The 15,777-nt window shown below is 38.3% G+C and overlaps 1 protein-coding gene across 2 annotated transcripts in view; it reads left to right on the forward strand.

The window, feature by feature from the left end:
- XYLB (xylulokinase) overlaps positions 1–15,777 on the forward strand; it is an 84,205-nt gene that overhangs the window by 17,516 nt on the left and 50,912 nt on the right. For both annotated transcript variants that reach the window (XM_040590231.1, XM_040590230.1), the window contains 6 exons: positions 714–795; positions 1,799–1,839; positions 2,253–2,368; positions 4,454–4,569; positions 6,989–7,062; positions 8,447–8,543. In XM_040590231.1, coding sequence (XP_040446165.1) covers positions 714–795; positions 1,799–1,839; positions 2,253–2,368; positions 4,454–4,569; positions 6,989–7,062; positions 8,447–8,543 — 526 coding nt within the window. The remainder of the gene's footprint in view (positions 1–713; positions 796–1,798; positions 1,840–2,252; positions 2,369–4,453; positions 4,570–6,988; positions 7,063–8,446; positions 8,544–15,777) is intronic.

Genomic DNA, 15,777 nt, shown 5'->3' on the forward strand with positions numbered 1-15,777 from the left:
CTCAGTTCATGTAGCATAATGGTGAAATCAAATCAAGCTGCACATCTCTTAGAGTAAATGAATTTAGTCTTACTACCCACCACAAAAAGAGCTATTGCTTTAGCTGGTACACATGTAAGAGGGTGTAGATACTGATCACCCGATCCCTCTGAACTCAGTGCTCATCTTCTGTAATGGAGAGGAACATATTAAAAGTCCCTGTAGATGTCCTTGTATTTCTTACAGACATTTTTTTTCCTCCTGTTTTTTCTCTATAGGTATCAAATATCGCTTAAAAGAATACAGATCTTGACCCCTAAAATAATAGGGGTCATATTCCAGCATTTGATGTTGTGATGTATATTAATGCTGTGTTTCCTCTTATGTTTGCATTGAATTTCTAATTTCTGTGTATTAATATTCATGTATGTGTGCAAAACAGATGGATGTGTTTGGGTTACTTGATGTGAATAACTGGAGAAAGACCCAAAGTTAAAGTGCTGCTTAACTTACTGTAAAATCTGATCTGAGATATTTCTGTGAGGTTCTCAACAGCGAAAAAAATGGAGTTAAAAATCTTTAATTCTTCATTCATACCTTAAATACCCAGAAATTATTATTGTAGCTGCTCTGGTGTTTTCGGTTCTCTGTGACAACAGATTATGTCATATATTCCAAGATTACTTTCAGTTTTTTTGAGCTTTTTTCCTCTCTATCTTTCTTTCTTTCCTTAGGGGCCCATTTCTCCATATTATAATCAGCGTTACGGGTTTAGCCCAGACTGCAAGGTAGTAGCATTTACAGGAGACAATCCAGGTGAGATGATTAAATGTATAAGATTCAGTGAATATGATTATGTATGTACTAAAATTCTAAATCAATCTCATTGATTCTCAGATGCTCCTTATACAGTGAAAGAATATAGTGTTTATCAGCACTAATACCTTTTTCTAACAGCCTTCCATCACGGGTTCTTCTGAGATACAGACTTCTTGGCTAAGCTGGGTATGACAAATGAATTCTCTTTTGCTTAGCAATTAGAAGTGATTTCATTTGCCTCTTGATGACATTGGTTTGCCTGCCCCTAAGAAACTATTCTTACTTTGAACTGCTAACATTTTAACTTAAAAGATATGAATTAAAAATTTGCTGGTTTATCTTTTGAAGCAAAAAGGTGGAGACGGACCTTATAGGCTTTCTCTAATAATTAGACCTGTCTTTTCATCAGACTGATAGATCTCAGTATAAGGTGCTGATTTCAGGTCAGTTTTTTGAATCCTGGAGGCTGTTTCAGTGTAGAGCAAAGTTGTCTGTTTCTCAGGACTGTGAAAATAAAATATTTATCTGTATTACGGTAGCATATGCAGGTTTGAATCAAGGTGGAGGCTTCATCATGATATATTTAACATTCATATTCTGGGAGATGCTTAAACTCTACATTTCCCAAAGGTGAAATTTCTTTTGGAGATTCAAATCCATCTTAGTCCAATGAGTAGTCTGATGTAAGTGGGAGGGTTTCTCTTTGAAGTGTGTTGTTAACTAAGGGTCCCCTGTATTTAAAACCTGGATTCAAAAACATTAGATATTCATGCAGTTCTGTAGTCTTTTGTCTCAAGCATTTTGATTTTGTTAAAAATCACTCTCTCACCCAAATGCTTTGCCCATCTTTTTCAGTGTCTAGGCCAAGGCCATCCTGAGCATATTTGCCTTTTATGTTGTACTTTGAGGTGGTGAATGTGATGTATTATGATGTCTCATACAACATGCTGTAACGGAGTCAAACAACTCTTTATTTGGTATTCTTACTTTTTGTTTTCAGCATCATTGGCAGGGATGAGGCTTCAAGAAGGAGATATTGCAGTAAGTCAGAACATGCTCCTGAAAACTGCCCATATCCTTGAATAAATGAAATGCATGAAATGTAAATTAGCTGTAGGTTATCAGTTAAATTTATCTGCTAGTCTTAATATTCTGTTTATTGGAATCACGCTTGTTTTATTTCTATCAATCTGTAAGCTGCCTGAAAGATTTTAAGTAAACTCTTGTGAATATTTTTAACTAATGCTCCAGACATTAAAACCTAAGTCTCCATCTAGTATGTATTTCACTAGTGTGACAACCAAAGTCAGAGCTAGCTTCAACACAAATCCAATTGACTTAATGTGTAATTTAAAAACAATTAGTGGTAGTAACAAATGGTTTTAATTTAATTTCTGTATTGCTTTCCATGCACATTGTGATAACGCTTCAATTATTTTTTTTTTCCCCTCCAGATTAGCCTTGGCACAAGTGACACATTGTTTCTGTGGATTCAAGAACCAACTCCTGCCTTAGAAGGTCATATCCTCTGCAATCCTGTTGATTCTCAAACATATATGGCACTTTTATGGTAATATAATTTATTTTTTGTGCATCTGGGATCGATAACATATATTTCTTTCTCTGTTAGTGTTTTTTATTTCTTTTGCAAAATGATAATGAATAGAACATTCAGCATTCTGTGCAGTATATGGCAGTCTACTGCTGCAACATTTGCATCAACGTTATATAGCATTCCTGTTTAATTTGTGTAACTGAAACTGCAGAATTGTGGAGGATAAATTCTCATGGCAATAAAAAGCCGAAATTATTTTTACGTATACATAGAGCCAGTTCATTATGAATCTAAGGTAATATATTTAATGTACAGGAATAACAATCTTCTGAAATATAATAATGTGAAATGTCAGAAGCTTAACCAGGCTGTATAACTTCTGTGCTCTTCTAGTGGTCCAGAGGGGACATAACGGGGCAGGTAAAGATTCCGTTTTCAGAGAGGAGTATAATCAGTGCTGTTCAGGGACGTATTAGGCTGTGCATGTGGAAAATACGGAGATCTCAAGAAACCCAGCTGAGAGAATGATCCTCATGGTAGTTTTTGGTTGCTGTGATTCGGGAATTGTTTGGCTCCTTGCCAGCCAAGTAGGTGGAAAGGTGGCCTGAAGCTATATTTTTCCCTCACCGAGTCACTGTTTTCAGAGTCAAAACTTCCAAAACAGGTCGTAGTGTTTAGGCAAATATTTACAAGTAATATGCAGATCAATTTTGTGTCTAAATCCCCTGGATTGTAGGTGCTTGAAACCCAAAACTTCAGCAAAGGTCAAATCTGCTCTTTAACTGTAGTGCTGATCTTACCTGTGCAGTAGTAGGATGGTGTAATGGCAGTGGGAGCAGTGTTGATGAGGCCGAGTTCAAAAGCATGATGTCAGTTGCAAGTGACTGAGTTTCGTAGTGTGATTTCCCAGCAGCTCTGTGTGTGTGTGTGTGTGTTTGTTTTTTTAAGTTTTGCATTAAAGTTTCCCTTTTACCCAATATTTCCCCCACCTGCTGTGTGTAAGAGCTCTATAAACAACCCCTTCATAACAGGAAGGGAGGTGCTGCCGTTCTTTTGCTGCAGCTTAACATATGCAGAAAGCCAAACCTGCCATTCAGAACACAAGATACTTCTGTCGCCGTGCAGATATAAAGAGTTCCTGTTCCTTCTGCCTAGCCATTTCTGCCCAGCCACTTCTGCCCTGACACTACCCCTTTTGCACCAATACCCCTTTATTTGTAGAATATCACAATTAATAGGGGACTCTCAGTTCATAGAAAAAGAGCGCATAAGCTACCAGGCAGAGTATTTGTACAGAAAACTCGAGTAATTTCAGCTGCTGCTACTGAGCAAGTTCAATAATTTCTTTGCCCTCTTTCTGAATATTTCTGTGCCTTTCCTGCTGAGTTGCTCTGATAACTCTGTGCTGGAGAGTATTCAAACTTCTGTCCTCTGGGTCTGTGTCCAACGCTGCAGTATTTTGCAGGACTGTTACATTTGCAGAGGAGGCAAAGGAGGCGACTGCATAAAGGGTGCAAAGACCATAAACGCTGGACAGATGCGTGTTTTACAGCACGGTTTACTGGCTGTGGAGCAGAGCTGTGCAGGTGCAGCCGTGGTGCTTTCCTTTGCCTGATGCTGGCATGGAGCTACACTTCATAAGTCTTGTTGGCCCTAAGCTGGCTGCATACTGGTACCATGCTCCTGAGATCATAAATGCCATGTAGAGACACTCTTGCTCCTTGACTTGCAGAGTCATCTCAGTGAGCTTTTCAGTACTGTATCAGAGTACTCCTCTGAGGAGGTGTCTTAGCTGCTCAGAGCTAGCCTAGGTTTAGTGTGACCTGTCAGACTGGATCTAAGCTGACTCATCGGAGAGATGTATACCAACATTTCTATACTGTGTTCCTCAACGCAACCTGTAATATTTGTTTTCTCTCTTATCTAGTTTTCTCCCTCTCTATCTCTTTTAATAACGAAGAAGTGATTGTATCTTTTAGCTTGCGCAGCTTTATTTACCTGGCACAATAAACACCAATATAGAGTGAAACAACAAATTGCTTAAAAAATCTAGAGCCAAATGTTTTGGAAATCAACGTGTGGTATGTTTGTGTGTTTCAGTTTTAAGAACGGCTCTCTCATGAGAGAGAGGATCAGAGATGACTGTGCTTCAGGCTCCTGGGATGAATTCTCCAAAGCCTTATCATCTACTGTTGCTGGAAACAATGGAAACTTGGGTATGAACCTTAGCAGGGCTGGGAGATCCAGAGTTTGCTTAGACACATGCTTTTGTGGGTGTTGTATCTACTTTTTACTGAGGTCATTTTAAAGGCCAAGAATTAAGTTAACTAGAGCAAGGGAAATTCTAATGCATACTTCGCCTGCCAATAGAGCATTTCTAAGTGTCATGATAGTATTTTCCTACTGTATTCATTAAATAAGAAAATCATATTTATGGAGCTTTTTTAGTTGTTGAAAGGGTGTTATTAGCACCTTAGCTGTAGAATGTTTAAAACTAATAATTGCTGAAGGAGGCTTTCATTAAAGTTTGAGTTTTTTTTTCTGAAGACTCAAACCAAGTGAATTAAGTAGCTCCATATTATTTCTTTCTCAGCCATTCATCTAGAATCTTGTTCATGCATGTGAACAAAACAGTAATGTCAAGTAATCAAACCCTAGATTTCCTGAATTTCCCCCAATGTATGTCACAGAGTGATTTCATCCCTGTTTTTTCCCTACGTTATGGCAAGTGAATGTAATGAAACAAAATGATGATGATGCAAAATATTTAAAAAATATAAACAAACCCGTGTATGTGAAGTTTTACATTATTTTATTCCCTACAGTTTAACATTTTACAAGTGTAGTATACAGCTCTGAAATAAGTTATTGAAAAGTGAGCATATGTGCAATCAGTGTTAAAATTTAACGCGTTGCAGAGCTGGATTTAAAATTATCATTCTAGATCTGAATTGATACAAGCAAAATTAATTTAAAAACTGTAGATAGCAAAGTTTTTCAATGTAGATATTTAAGCTATAGAAGACTTCGCTCCTTAGGAAGGTGAATTTAAAGGTACAGTTTCTCGACACTATGAGTTTAGCACTGATTTTTCATTTTTAGAAGCTCTGTTATGTTGTCTGTCAAATCCAGTCTCTGTGGGGTATTAAAATGACCAGGAATCTCTTTTCACTAGAAGACAAATCAATTCATGTGTTTCAGAAAATGGGAAGAAGTTATTCAAAAACTCAGAAGTCAGCTGCTTTAGACAGTATTAAAAAAATTGGAAGTTCATGAAAATATTGTTACTGATTTCAAGGATACCAGGACACTGCCTTGAAGCTTTAAAAAACACTTTAATATACTCATTTGTATACCTCAGTCCCTTATAAAAGGTGTTTTGTGGCAGTCATCCTCAATAACCCATACACTTGGATAACCTCGGGGTATACTTGTAAAAATACAGTAATTTCCATAATCTGAGTCGCTGAGGGAAGTGGAGCAAAGCAGTAAGTGGTTAGGCACCCTCCCTTTCATCACTTGTGCCCTGCCCGCCCTGTTGTGTGAGCAGCTGCCCCTGCAGAGGTTTGGAGGTGGGCAGAGGCAGCTGCTAGGGTGACGTTTGGATAATGGGAGTGATGGGGGAAGCAAGCAGGGAAGGAGGAGTGACTGGATGAGGGTCTTGTCACATCTGGGAAGTACCTGAGAAGGTTAATAAAACCAGCAAGTTTACTTGAAGACCTTATCTGCTAGATTCAGGGTGGCAGCAGAGTCAGAAAGGAAATTTTGAGATATACATCCCCTGGCAGAGCCTGCAGATCTGTAACCCACAGTGTTACTTACTGGCAGGTTTTCAGAAGGTTTAACCAAAAAGGTTATATGTGCTAAAGCACAGTACTATTTTTATGATTTTTTGGCTTGTAATTGTAGAGCTCCTAGGGCAGCATGGTCTTGTTCAAGGTCTGAACCTTAGAAACTTTCCATAGTTTCTTAGCTATTCAGTTTTTTCTGTCCTCACTCTCTTTTTTTTTTTTTTTTTTTTTGTCTCCTTTCTTGAATATCTTTTTGACCAACCCTTCTTGCCATCAACACAAAAGAAATCTTTTTCACACTTTTTGTCTTGCTCTCTACAAAGCATTACTGCATTTCTTCAGATCTCATGAAAACTATTCAGAGATCAGCTCTGCTTCATGACTTAAAATATCTGATGTTCTCTAATAAGCTCATGAAATCTAATCTAGTGCATGAAATGTTCCAGTATTCCTGTACTCTTCTTACTAACATACCATTTTTGGTTTTTTATTTTACTTTTTCTTTCACCCTTGCATACGACCTACTGAACTCCAAGATATGTTATATATTACCTACATTACTTGCATGTGTGTGTGTTATCGTAGATGTGTGCTCTTTTGTAGGCTTGTTTATTATATTGTTTGCATGCCTAGAGCCAGACATGCTTAAGATCCACATTTTTATAAACTGGAAGTAGTTAAATTTGATACATGTGGTCTGAAATTACTATGAAACAGGCTGTGTGGTGACTCAAATATCCAAATATGTGATAAACTTTTATTACCATTTTAGCTGTGTGCTGAAATAAGATTCCAACTTTGGACTAGGAGCAAACATGATGCTTTTTAATGTTCCTTGATACAGGTTTCTACTTTGATGTGAAGGAAATTACTCCTGAAGCAGTTGGGATTCACAGATTCAACAGAGACAACCAAAAGGTAGTAATAATCTAGTTAACGTCTCAAATTTTGAAGGAGTACTGTCAAGGCTTGAAATATTTGCCATTATCTTTTTTTTTTTTTAATTTCTTTCTTTTGTCTGGTCTGAGATACTTGCTTTCAAGTTTCATTTATTGATGCAAGTCCGTGGGACAATTTTCGTGAGGAAGTATTTGGTCTGTAGCTTGAGAGTTATCTACAGTGCAAAGTCTGAACTAGAACTTATATGGTATTTTTTTGAGGAAATACTTCCTTTATTGGAAAATGTGGATTTACTGAAACCTGACACTGTTTTTGAAACAGGATTAACTTTAAGCTTATTGAGAGCTTAGTACACTTACATGACTTAGTCCCCATCTTCTCAGTTTCAGACACACAGATAAGGATGTGTTGAAGCTTTGGGCTATAATATTTTGTCCTTTATCTTGCTCTAAATGTGTATGCAAAGTAAAGTAAAGCCCTCATTTTGCTGTCCTGCATGTCTTGGGAGTAACCTACATGCCACATAGTGATTTGTAAGTAGGCACAATCTCAAATCCAATTGGAATTAAAATAGAAATTATGTTATGGAAAATAAAAATTCTTTGTATCTTTTTTCTTTTTTTTCTTTTGAGGGATGGATGTTTAAATGTCTTGACTTTCTGGGTGGTACTGAAGATCAATCGTGACTCCCAGTCGATTAGACCTCACCTAGGTGAACAGAGATTGATACTGTCTTGTGTTTGCAGTGTAGCACTAGTCTCTTAAATGTTTGCTGTTTAAATGAATGCTTAATCACTTCTAGCTGTTATAGAAGTTGTAGGCACTTACTGTAGTGTGTGGAAAAATTAAAGTTATTGTGAACGATTATTTGTATTTATAGTTACATATTTTCTTACTTTTGCCTTTCTCGTATTCTGGTTGATGAAAGGACAAAAAATGTTATATAGAGGAACTAAATAAATTAATGAAAAGATTATGTGGTTTCACTTCTGTGCAGACAGAAATAGATTTAAACTTTTGTGACTTTGCTTAATGCATCTGAATTTTATCTACTTGCTTTAATTTTACATTTTTGAGATATTGATTCTTAAGAAGGCTTTGGTGCTGGGAAATGCATAGAGAAAAGTTTATAACTTGCAGTGGAACCTCTTCCCACTGTGCATTGATTTCAGGTTTGATGGATTTGCCAGCAGCGCCTGAGGTTATGGGTTGCGTTTGCTGTCGTGAGTCTTTAGGTCCATCTTGTGTATATGGGTGAAGAACTGGGCCTAGCTGAAAGCAGACTTCAGGGTGATGACCAGGATAAGCAACTATAAGTCTTGTGTTTTTAACCAGTCTCCAGCTTGGCATTGTACACTGCGTAAGGTGCTTGTTAACTTAATGCATTCCCTCTTTGATACAGGTTTCAGACTTTCCAAAGGACGTAGAAATAAGAGCATTGATTGAAGGGCAGTTCATAGCCAAGAGGATCCATGCTGAAAAGCTGGGATACAAAGTCTGTAAGTATGATGAAAAGCTGCAGAACAAATGGCACTAGAGATCAAACACAAAGATAGGAGTCCCGACAGTAATGTCAGTATTGTGATTCTTGTCCTGCCTGATGGAGACAGGAACTAGTGTGAATTCTAAATGAGTCTTCTGGAAAAAATTTTGACAGTGTGTTGGGGCCAAGATTTTGCAGATGCTAACTTTAGAAGAACCGATTGGTTTAACTTCATGATTACTTCCTTTTCAAGTATTTTTGCCGTTTCATTGTTATTGAGCTGCACTGTCAATTTTTAAATAAGAGTTTGGGCTTCGATAGTTTGTTAAGTGGAAAGAATATCAGCCTTCTGCCTAAAGCATGAGACTGTAACTTAGAAAATCTGAAATCTGTGTTCAGTTCCTGGAGCTGCCATAAGCTGCTCACTTACCTCTTTACCTCCGTTTTCTGTTAATAAAACAGAAGCCCTTTTGCTGTCTTGTGCTTTAGAAAGCAAAGAAATCCTGCTTCCTGGAATTTATAATGTGAATAGTTTTTAGCACATTGGACCAATAAAGTCAGGCAGTGTTTTACCTATAGCTCTGCAATTCTACAAAAAGAATATGGGCAAGTTAGTAAGATGTTTTATTGGCGTTTTGTGTCAGTATATCAGCCAGTGGCATCTTGGAAAATACTGAATTAACTCATCTTTAGGGTTTTTAAGAAATCCTGACTTCCTTCTTTACAAGCCATGCCTGATCTTCTCCTTTACAAGCCATTGCTTGACTCCTACCTCCAGGCTTTTATCCGTAATCACGAAAGATAGAATTTTTTTATTTTTTATTTTTAAGAAAGAACTGCAGGAGCTGAAAGTTGAGAGAACATAGAGGTAGCGGAACAAATCGCAAGGCTTGGCAACACCACCTTATTAATTTACATGTAAAGGTTCTCCTGTTACATATTTTCTTATATACTTGAAACCGTATTTATTTGGGGAGATTATTTATGGAGACAGGCAGAAATTCAAATAGATTGTGTTTAAAATACCTGTTTATCCTTCATTCTTAGATTCTGCTGCACCAAAAGCTTGGCCTGTATAGCCTAGAAAGCTCACGGCTGAAGAGGATACTTGTATACTCTGTAAACGTCAGGGTTTAGACAAGCACCAGAGTGTGAGAAGAACTATTTAAGATATCAGACAACTCTAGACAACTCTGACACAGAAACAAATGGGTAGAAATTATCTGTAAATACATTTAGGCTAAGCAGGAAAGACAAAAACCTACATGGTTTTAGGATGTGTCTTAATAAGTTTTAAAATGTCTTTTTTCTTAAAAGCTGTAGGTGTCTACAGTAAAAAGGAGATGGGTGTGATTGCATTGTGTTTCTGTAGATTCCTTGGAACTTTGTACACTTTTGTTTTGTTGCATCCCAAGGGTTTTTTAGCTATTTGGTAACTAACAGATGAGTTGCTTTAAAAAAGAACTGCTGTATGCATCTCCCACTTTTCCTTAGTGGTATTATTTAAATGTCATATTCTGGTATTTGTGTAGTGATGGCAGGCTTACTTCTGTGTTTGTTGTGTGACAGCTCTGAAAACAGGGTGTGTTTTGAATGTGTGTTTCAGGGTAAGGATGAACATTGTGGGAATTACTCTGGTATTGCTAGACTTTCTCTTGTTTAGTACCTGCTGTTTGTCAGGCTTCTTTTTTCTTTTCAGTATGATTTAAAAGCTTATTTATGTTTTGGATGAAATATATAGTCAGGACCCTTGTGTTTATTCAGTTCCTTTTAGGCCTTGTCTGCATGGGGAATTTACCTTGATTTTTTTCAGAAATCAGGCTGGTTTTATTAAATGCAGAAATATATTCACAGCGGTGTAAATCTTAGCATTTTTTGTTGTTGCTGTTTACAACAATGAGAGAATATAGTAATAACTGCTTATAAGATCTGGAATGTTATATGATGGCACCTAATAAATTGATCTGTAACAGAAATGGAAGTGACATGGTCAGTCACAATAAATGTTTTGCTATAGTGTCCTGAGATTTGCGTGGTGCTGTCTCAGTGGTGCAAATGAGTCAGAAACCTGGCTAAGAATTTCCCTAGCTCTGGCACCAAGGTGCTCAAAAATAATTTTGGCAGTCATGAACCGGCCTCTCTATTCTTGGGTTAAATGCTGTTTGGGTGCCTGTAGTCTGAAAAGCAGTAGCATATGGGGAGGAGAATTTTGTAAAAATAAATAAAAATGTGTCATATAGAGTTCTTGGTTTTGCACTGTGAACATGACAAACATTAGATAATCCCTTAGAATTTACTTTCAGTTAATGAATATAATATCTTGCTAGGAGCAGTAGTTTGAATCCTTGGTCTAGCTAGCGCTGCAGGAGGAAGTGCAATGGTGGTGAAAGAGTGTTGTGTTTGATGTGAGGTTTTGTTCCCAGTTTGATCTCTCTGGTACATTCTAGATCTTACAAAAATTGCAAATAATAGTTCAACACCCCCCCCCCCCTCCCCCGTTGAAACAGCTCTTCAGGTTGTGTTTATGCTTGCCTGCAGGCATGTGCACAGGTTTCAGTGTACCAGTAGAGGGCAGGGGATTCTGTCTCATGATTTTTTTCTTTGAGGCAGGGATGTGTGTGTGAGCCTTGTTTTGAAAATGGCACAGAGTCACCAGATGATCCTTAGGAGAAAAGTTAAACCTTACATTAATCATGATTTAAGGGTTTTAAAAGTGTGTGTCATTCTGTTCTAATTGCTCTAATCTTTCTCAATCAGATTTCAGGGGAAATCATTCAGTAACACCCTGTATCCTGTTTTGCTTATGCGCTTAAGGGGTGGATAGTGTTGTGATCTAGAAACAAACAAGTCAAGTTTGGTCTGTCCCTGTTTACATCCTCTGATTCAGAGATTCATGTAGATAAGGTGAAGGTTTGCTGTTCTGCCTTTATTTTCCTGAATTTTGATTGTATCATAAACACCTTCTGTTTTGTCACTTCCTCCTTCTGCTTGCAGCCATCCCCTTTTGAAAGCCAAGCTCACAACTGGAGTTCAGAGGCTGGTCACAGACATTCTTGCTGCATGTTTGGGGACTCTCTGAAATCAAAACTATGGTAACTTTGTAGAGAAATGACAGTGTCTGCAGCTCAGTGACACAGGTGATCACAGCAGCTATAAACCTGTCAGTAGTTCAGACTGATCTGCCAGTATATACTTCAATAACCTTGATGATCACTTCAGGGTTGCTTCTGTTCCTGACCAAGCAATCCTGAAGTTCATCTTAAAATTGACGCTGACTGGAGAATGTTGCAATGGTCCTTGCTTGGACCTAATGATGCTGTCCTAGTGAAAACCCACAAACCTGATTATTCTTGGGAGTAAAATCTACCTCTCTACCCGCTGATGGGTGAAGTAAATATTGCCATGATGTATGTTGCGTAGGCTGAAGAAAAACAGCACACAGGTAGGGGTTCTGGTGTTGACCATGCATAGCCAATAGGTATTTAAACGATACGCTGGCCTGCAGTGTAGAAACTTTCCTGTCAGTGGTGACTTGAGCACTACGTCTGTACATACTGGTTCAGGTGTGTGCTAGAGTTGTGTTAAATAAGCTTTTGTGGGACTGCAGCAGCAGTTAATAAATCCTGCCTTGTCTGTAGGCAGATTATCTGGGGTAGGTGTGCCAAAGCTGTTAGCTTTGGACAGCTTGTCGGTTGTTCATAGTACTTGTGTTGTGCTTGTCAGTGAATTCATAGTACTCCAGTTGCCCGATGCGCTCTTCGTGTCACATTGATACCTTTAGGAATCTGATTCTGCTTCCTAATTGTCGTCAGCGGGGGCAGATGGATAGAAGGTGCCATGTTTTACAAGCGCAAGCTTTGTCCATAAAATCTGGTGTCTGTGTTTATTATGTAATTTACAGTTTCTTACGTACATAAATCCATCACTTGCAAATAATGTTGGTGCCTTGAATTCTACTGACTGTATTTGGTGTTTAAGTGCTGGCTGGGGTGACACAGACCTGCCCGTGGCTTTGCACTGGTGGAAAAATGAGCCACTTTTTTTTTTGTCTCTGAAGTGCTGCATGTTGCTGGTGCTTAAAATGTGTGAAAGTACATCTTTCTGGTTGGATATACAACAGGATGCACTCTTAAACAAAACAGCAGTCCTACAGTGCTAGGGAAAAAAGAGAAATGTCAGTGTGCTGGGCCTGGCTTCTCAGAGGTTAGAGGGGGAACTTGCTGGTCTGCTGGAGGATGAAGTGGCTCTCTGATTTGGCAAGGCTAGATGCCGCTGGTCATTGGGACATTCCAGGGATGGCTCTGTATGAGACAGGTGTTTCTGCTGCTGATTGTCTTTGTCTGACTGGCTTCTGTGATTGTACTCTCCAAACCTCTTGGAAATTACCAGGAACATTGGGGGACTTGTTCTGTCAGTCACCTTTGCCTTCCCTGCTAAGTGTGTTTCTACTCCACTTGGAGCCGTGTTTTGGCTGAAGTGAGGAACACTGTGAGTGAGACCATTTTGTAGTTGCATACAGATTAAATTGATGTTTATGCCCTGAGGGATTTAAATTTCTTAGAGAAATCAATACTAAAATGTTGTGTTGGCTTCGTGCTTGTCTCTTGCTGTTTGCTGCTAAGAGTGCTGATGGTGTTTCAGCGGCGTGGGGGTGACGGCTTTGTTAGGGACCTTTTGCTTCAGCAAGTGAGTGAAAACAGTTTAAAAATAATTAGAGGACAGCACCGTTGATGGGAGGTGGAATTCCTCTGTTTAAAATAATAGTGAATAGTGATAATGGTCAGATTGAAACATATATGAATAGCGATGGGGCGGAGTGTGCTGCTTGGTATGTGGTACAAACAGGCCACAAATATGCTTTGCCGTTAGATCTTAAGCCTGTATTTTTGAGGGAGGAGTGTTGGCTCAGAAGTACTTTTGAATTCATCAAAGGCAGGATCTTCCTCCCAGATAAGCCTGTTGCAGAGGATGTTTGTATTTTCTGATGAAGTATCTGGCTGATAAGAGTGCCAGTGTGAGATGGGCAGTACCTTGCCAAGAACTTGACTGTACCCGCTCATATTTTCTGCAGAGCATCTGACTTTTATTGTGTAGTGGAGCCTTCTAGGCACGATCAAGCAAGGCTTGGTTTTAAGCCAGTGATCTGGAGTGAAAGGCTGAGTAGCTCATTACCAATTCCCTGACCAAGTATTATATTAAAAAGGGCTTTTTATTATTAGTTGGTTCAGGAGAGTACAGTATTGGCTTAACTAATTTTTAAAAGGGTTAGATAAAGTGTCTCTGAAGGAAATGACCTAATGTGCTATAAGGAAGCTGCTTACGTGCTGTAGAATTTTTCATGCAGTGGCTATTGTCTTGCTTTTATTTTGTTTTATTGTTGTTATACATATGCAGGAAACACAATGAAGGCAGAAAATCTGAAGAGTTAATAAAAAGATTGGAAAGGGTGCTATCTGTCTTTCTTTCCTGACACAATGATAAAATGTTGTCATTGTTTGAACAATGGCTTTTAATGTTTGGTCAGCAAAAGACCAAGTATGTAAATAGTTCAATTCCTGTGCCCTGATGTTAAGAGAGATTGTTTACAACTCTTTCAGTGGATGTACTGTTCAAGCAGTATTCAGAAAAAAAGTCAAGCTGTCAGTTGGCTGGTTTTGTTAGAGCTTCATGGATCTCTAGAAGCTGGGGACTTTGAGATCAGTTGGGTTATCTAATAAATCTCCTTTTATCGCTTGTTTTTTTGAGACTGATCTACAGTTTTAAATCCAATTAGATTAGCAAGGGAATGACATGATTGTACTCTGTAAGTACTTTCTTGGGGAAAGGGAACTTGATAGTATAGGACTCTTGAGCCTTACAGACAGAAACATTATGGTTCAATAACTGGAAGCTGAAAGTAGGCAAACCTCAGATGACAAGCAAGGTGCAGATTTTTAACAGAAATTGAAATCAAACAGTACAGCAATTGACAGTGGTGTAGTGAATTCTTTAGCACTGGCAGTTTTAAGAGCAAGATTTTTAAAATTTTGTTTTAATTTTTGGTCCCCTAAGAAACAGGTGCTCTGGTTCAAAGAGATCATTTATGTTAGAAGGGTGTATTAGTGGATCACAGTGGTCCGTTCTGTTTCAGACACGTGTTAATCTGTAAGAGATGCCATTGCTAGGAAGCTTATCTGGTTCACAGCTATATACACATTGCTTTGTATTAATCGTTTATACCAATAGCAGCCTCTGGTATCACTGTAAATGATGTCCTCTTTTGCTGATCATTGTGCTTGTAAAATACTTCATTTACCTTGACAGTGAAATGTTACATATTTATTACTTTAAACATTTCTTTCTGTGTCTTTCTGTATTTTCATTTTTGTTGCTCAAATATGTCGGGCTTGTTAGTGAACTCTAATCGGCTCTCCCAGGATTCCCTAGTACCTCCAGCTGTCTTTCCTTTTTTTCTAGTTTAAGGTTATTCAGTTTCTCTTGCACGTCTCACGTTATGCGTCGGTTCTGAGCACGAAGTGTCTCAATGCTTTCAGCTGCATCAACCCACACTGGGGGTTTTTAGTGTTAACAGGGTTTCTACTAGGGAAGTCATTCTTTCCCTGCCTAGTTTATTTGCCTGCACGTCCAGTGATCTTTAGCTGTGATTGTGTTTGTTGTTCGAGTTTAAGCAAGACAGTTTTGCCTTACTTCAAAAGAGATTATTGCCCAAGTTTTAAAAGCAAATTTAAATATCTAAAACTTTGGTTCCGTCCAGACTCTGATTATTAGAGGACAGCTACTCAGTGCTTACTCAGATTATCTCAAGAAAAAATAACCAACTGCCTCCACATTTCTTGTTTAAGTAAAAACCAAGCAAACACATGTCTGTGGACAAGGAATTTTGCATTCTACTTGTATAACTTTAATTCTCTTCAGACATGAAAGAATTTGGGCAGCTTTCTTTTCTTATTTCTGGCCCATCGTTTTCAAGTGCGCACACGAAGGGTATTCTTTTTTCCACATTTAAACTATAACATTATTCACTCTGTCTGTGGTGTGTCTAACTTATGCACTAGCAAAGGTATGCATGGTGCATGTAAAATGACAGGTCTCGGTCCCCAAGGCTTTCACAGTGTCAGTTTAGTCCAAGTGTAAAGAGTGGCAAAGGATGGGAAGTTCATGAGAAATAAGCTTCAAGTGCAGTACGTACTTCTAAAGTTCTCTCTCTGACGTGAGAACAGAAATTTTTTGGCTTTGCACTTGGAGGCTGG

This window comes from Falco naumanni, chromosome 4 (assembly GCF_017639655.2).
Source record: "Falco naumanni isolate bFalNau1 chromosome 4, bFalNau1.pat, whole genome shotgun sequence".
NCBI lineage: Eukaryota > Metazoa > Chordata > Aves > Falconiformes > Falconidae > Falco > Falco naumanni.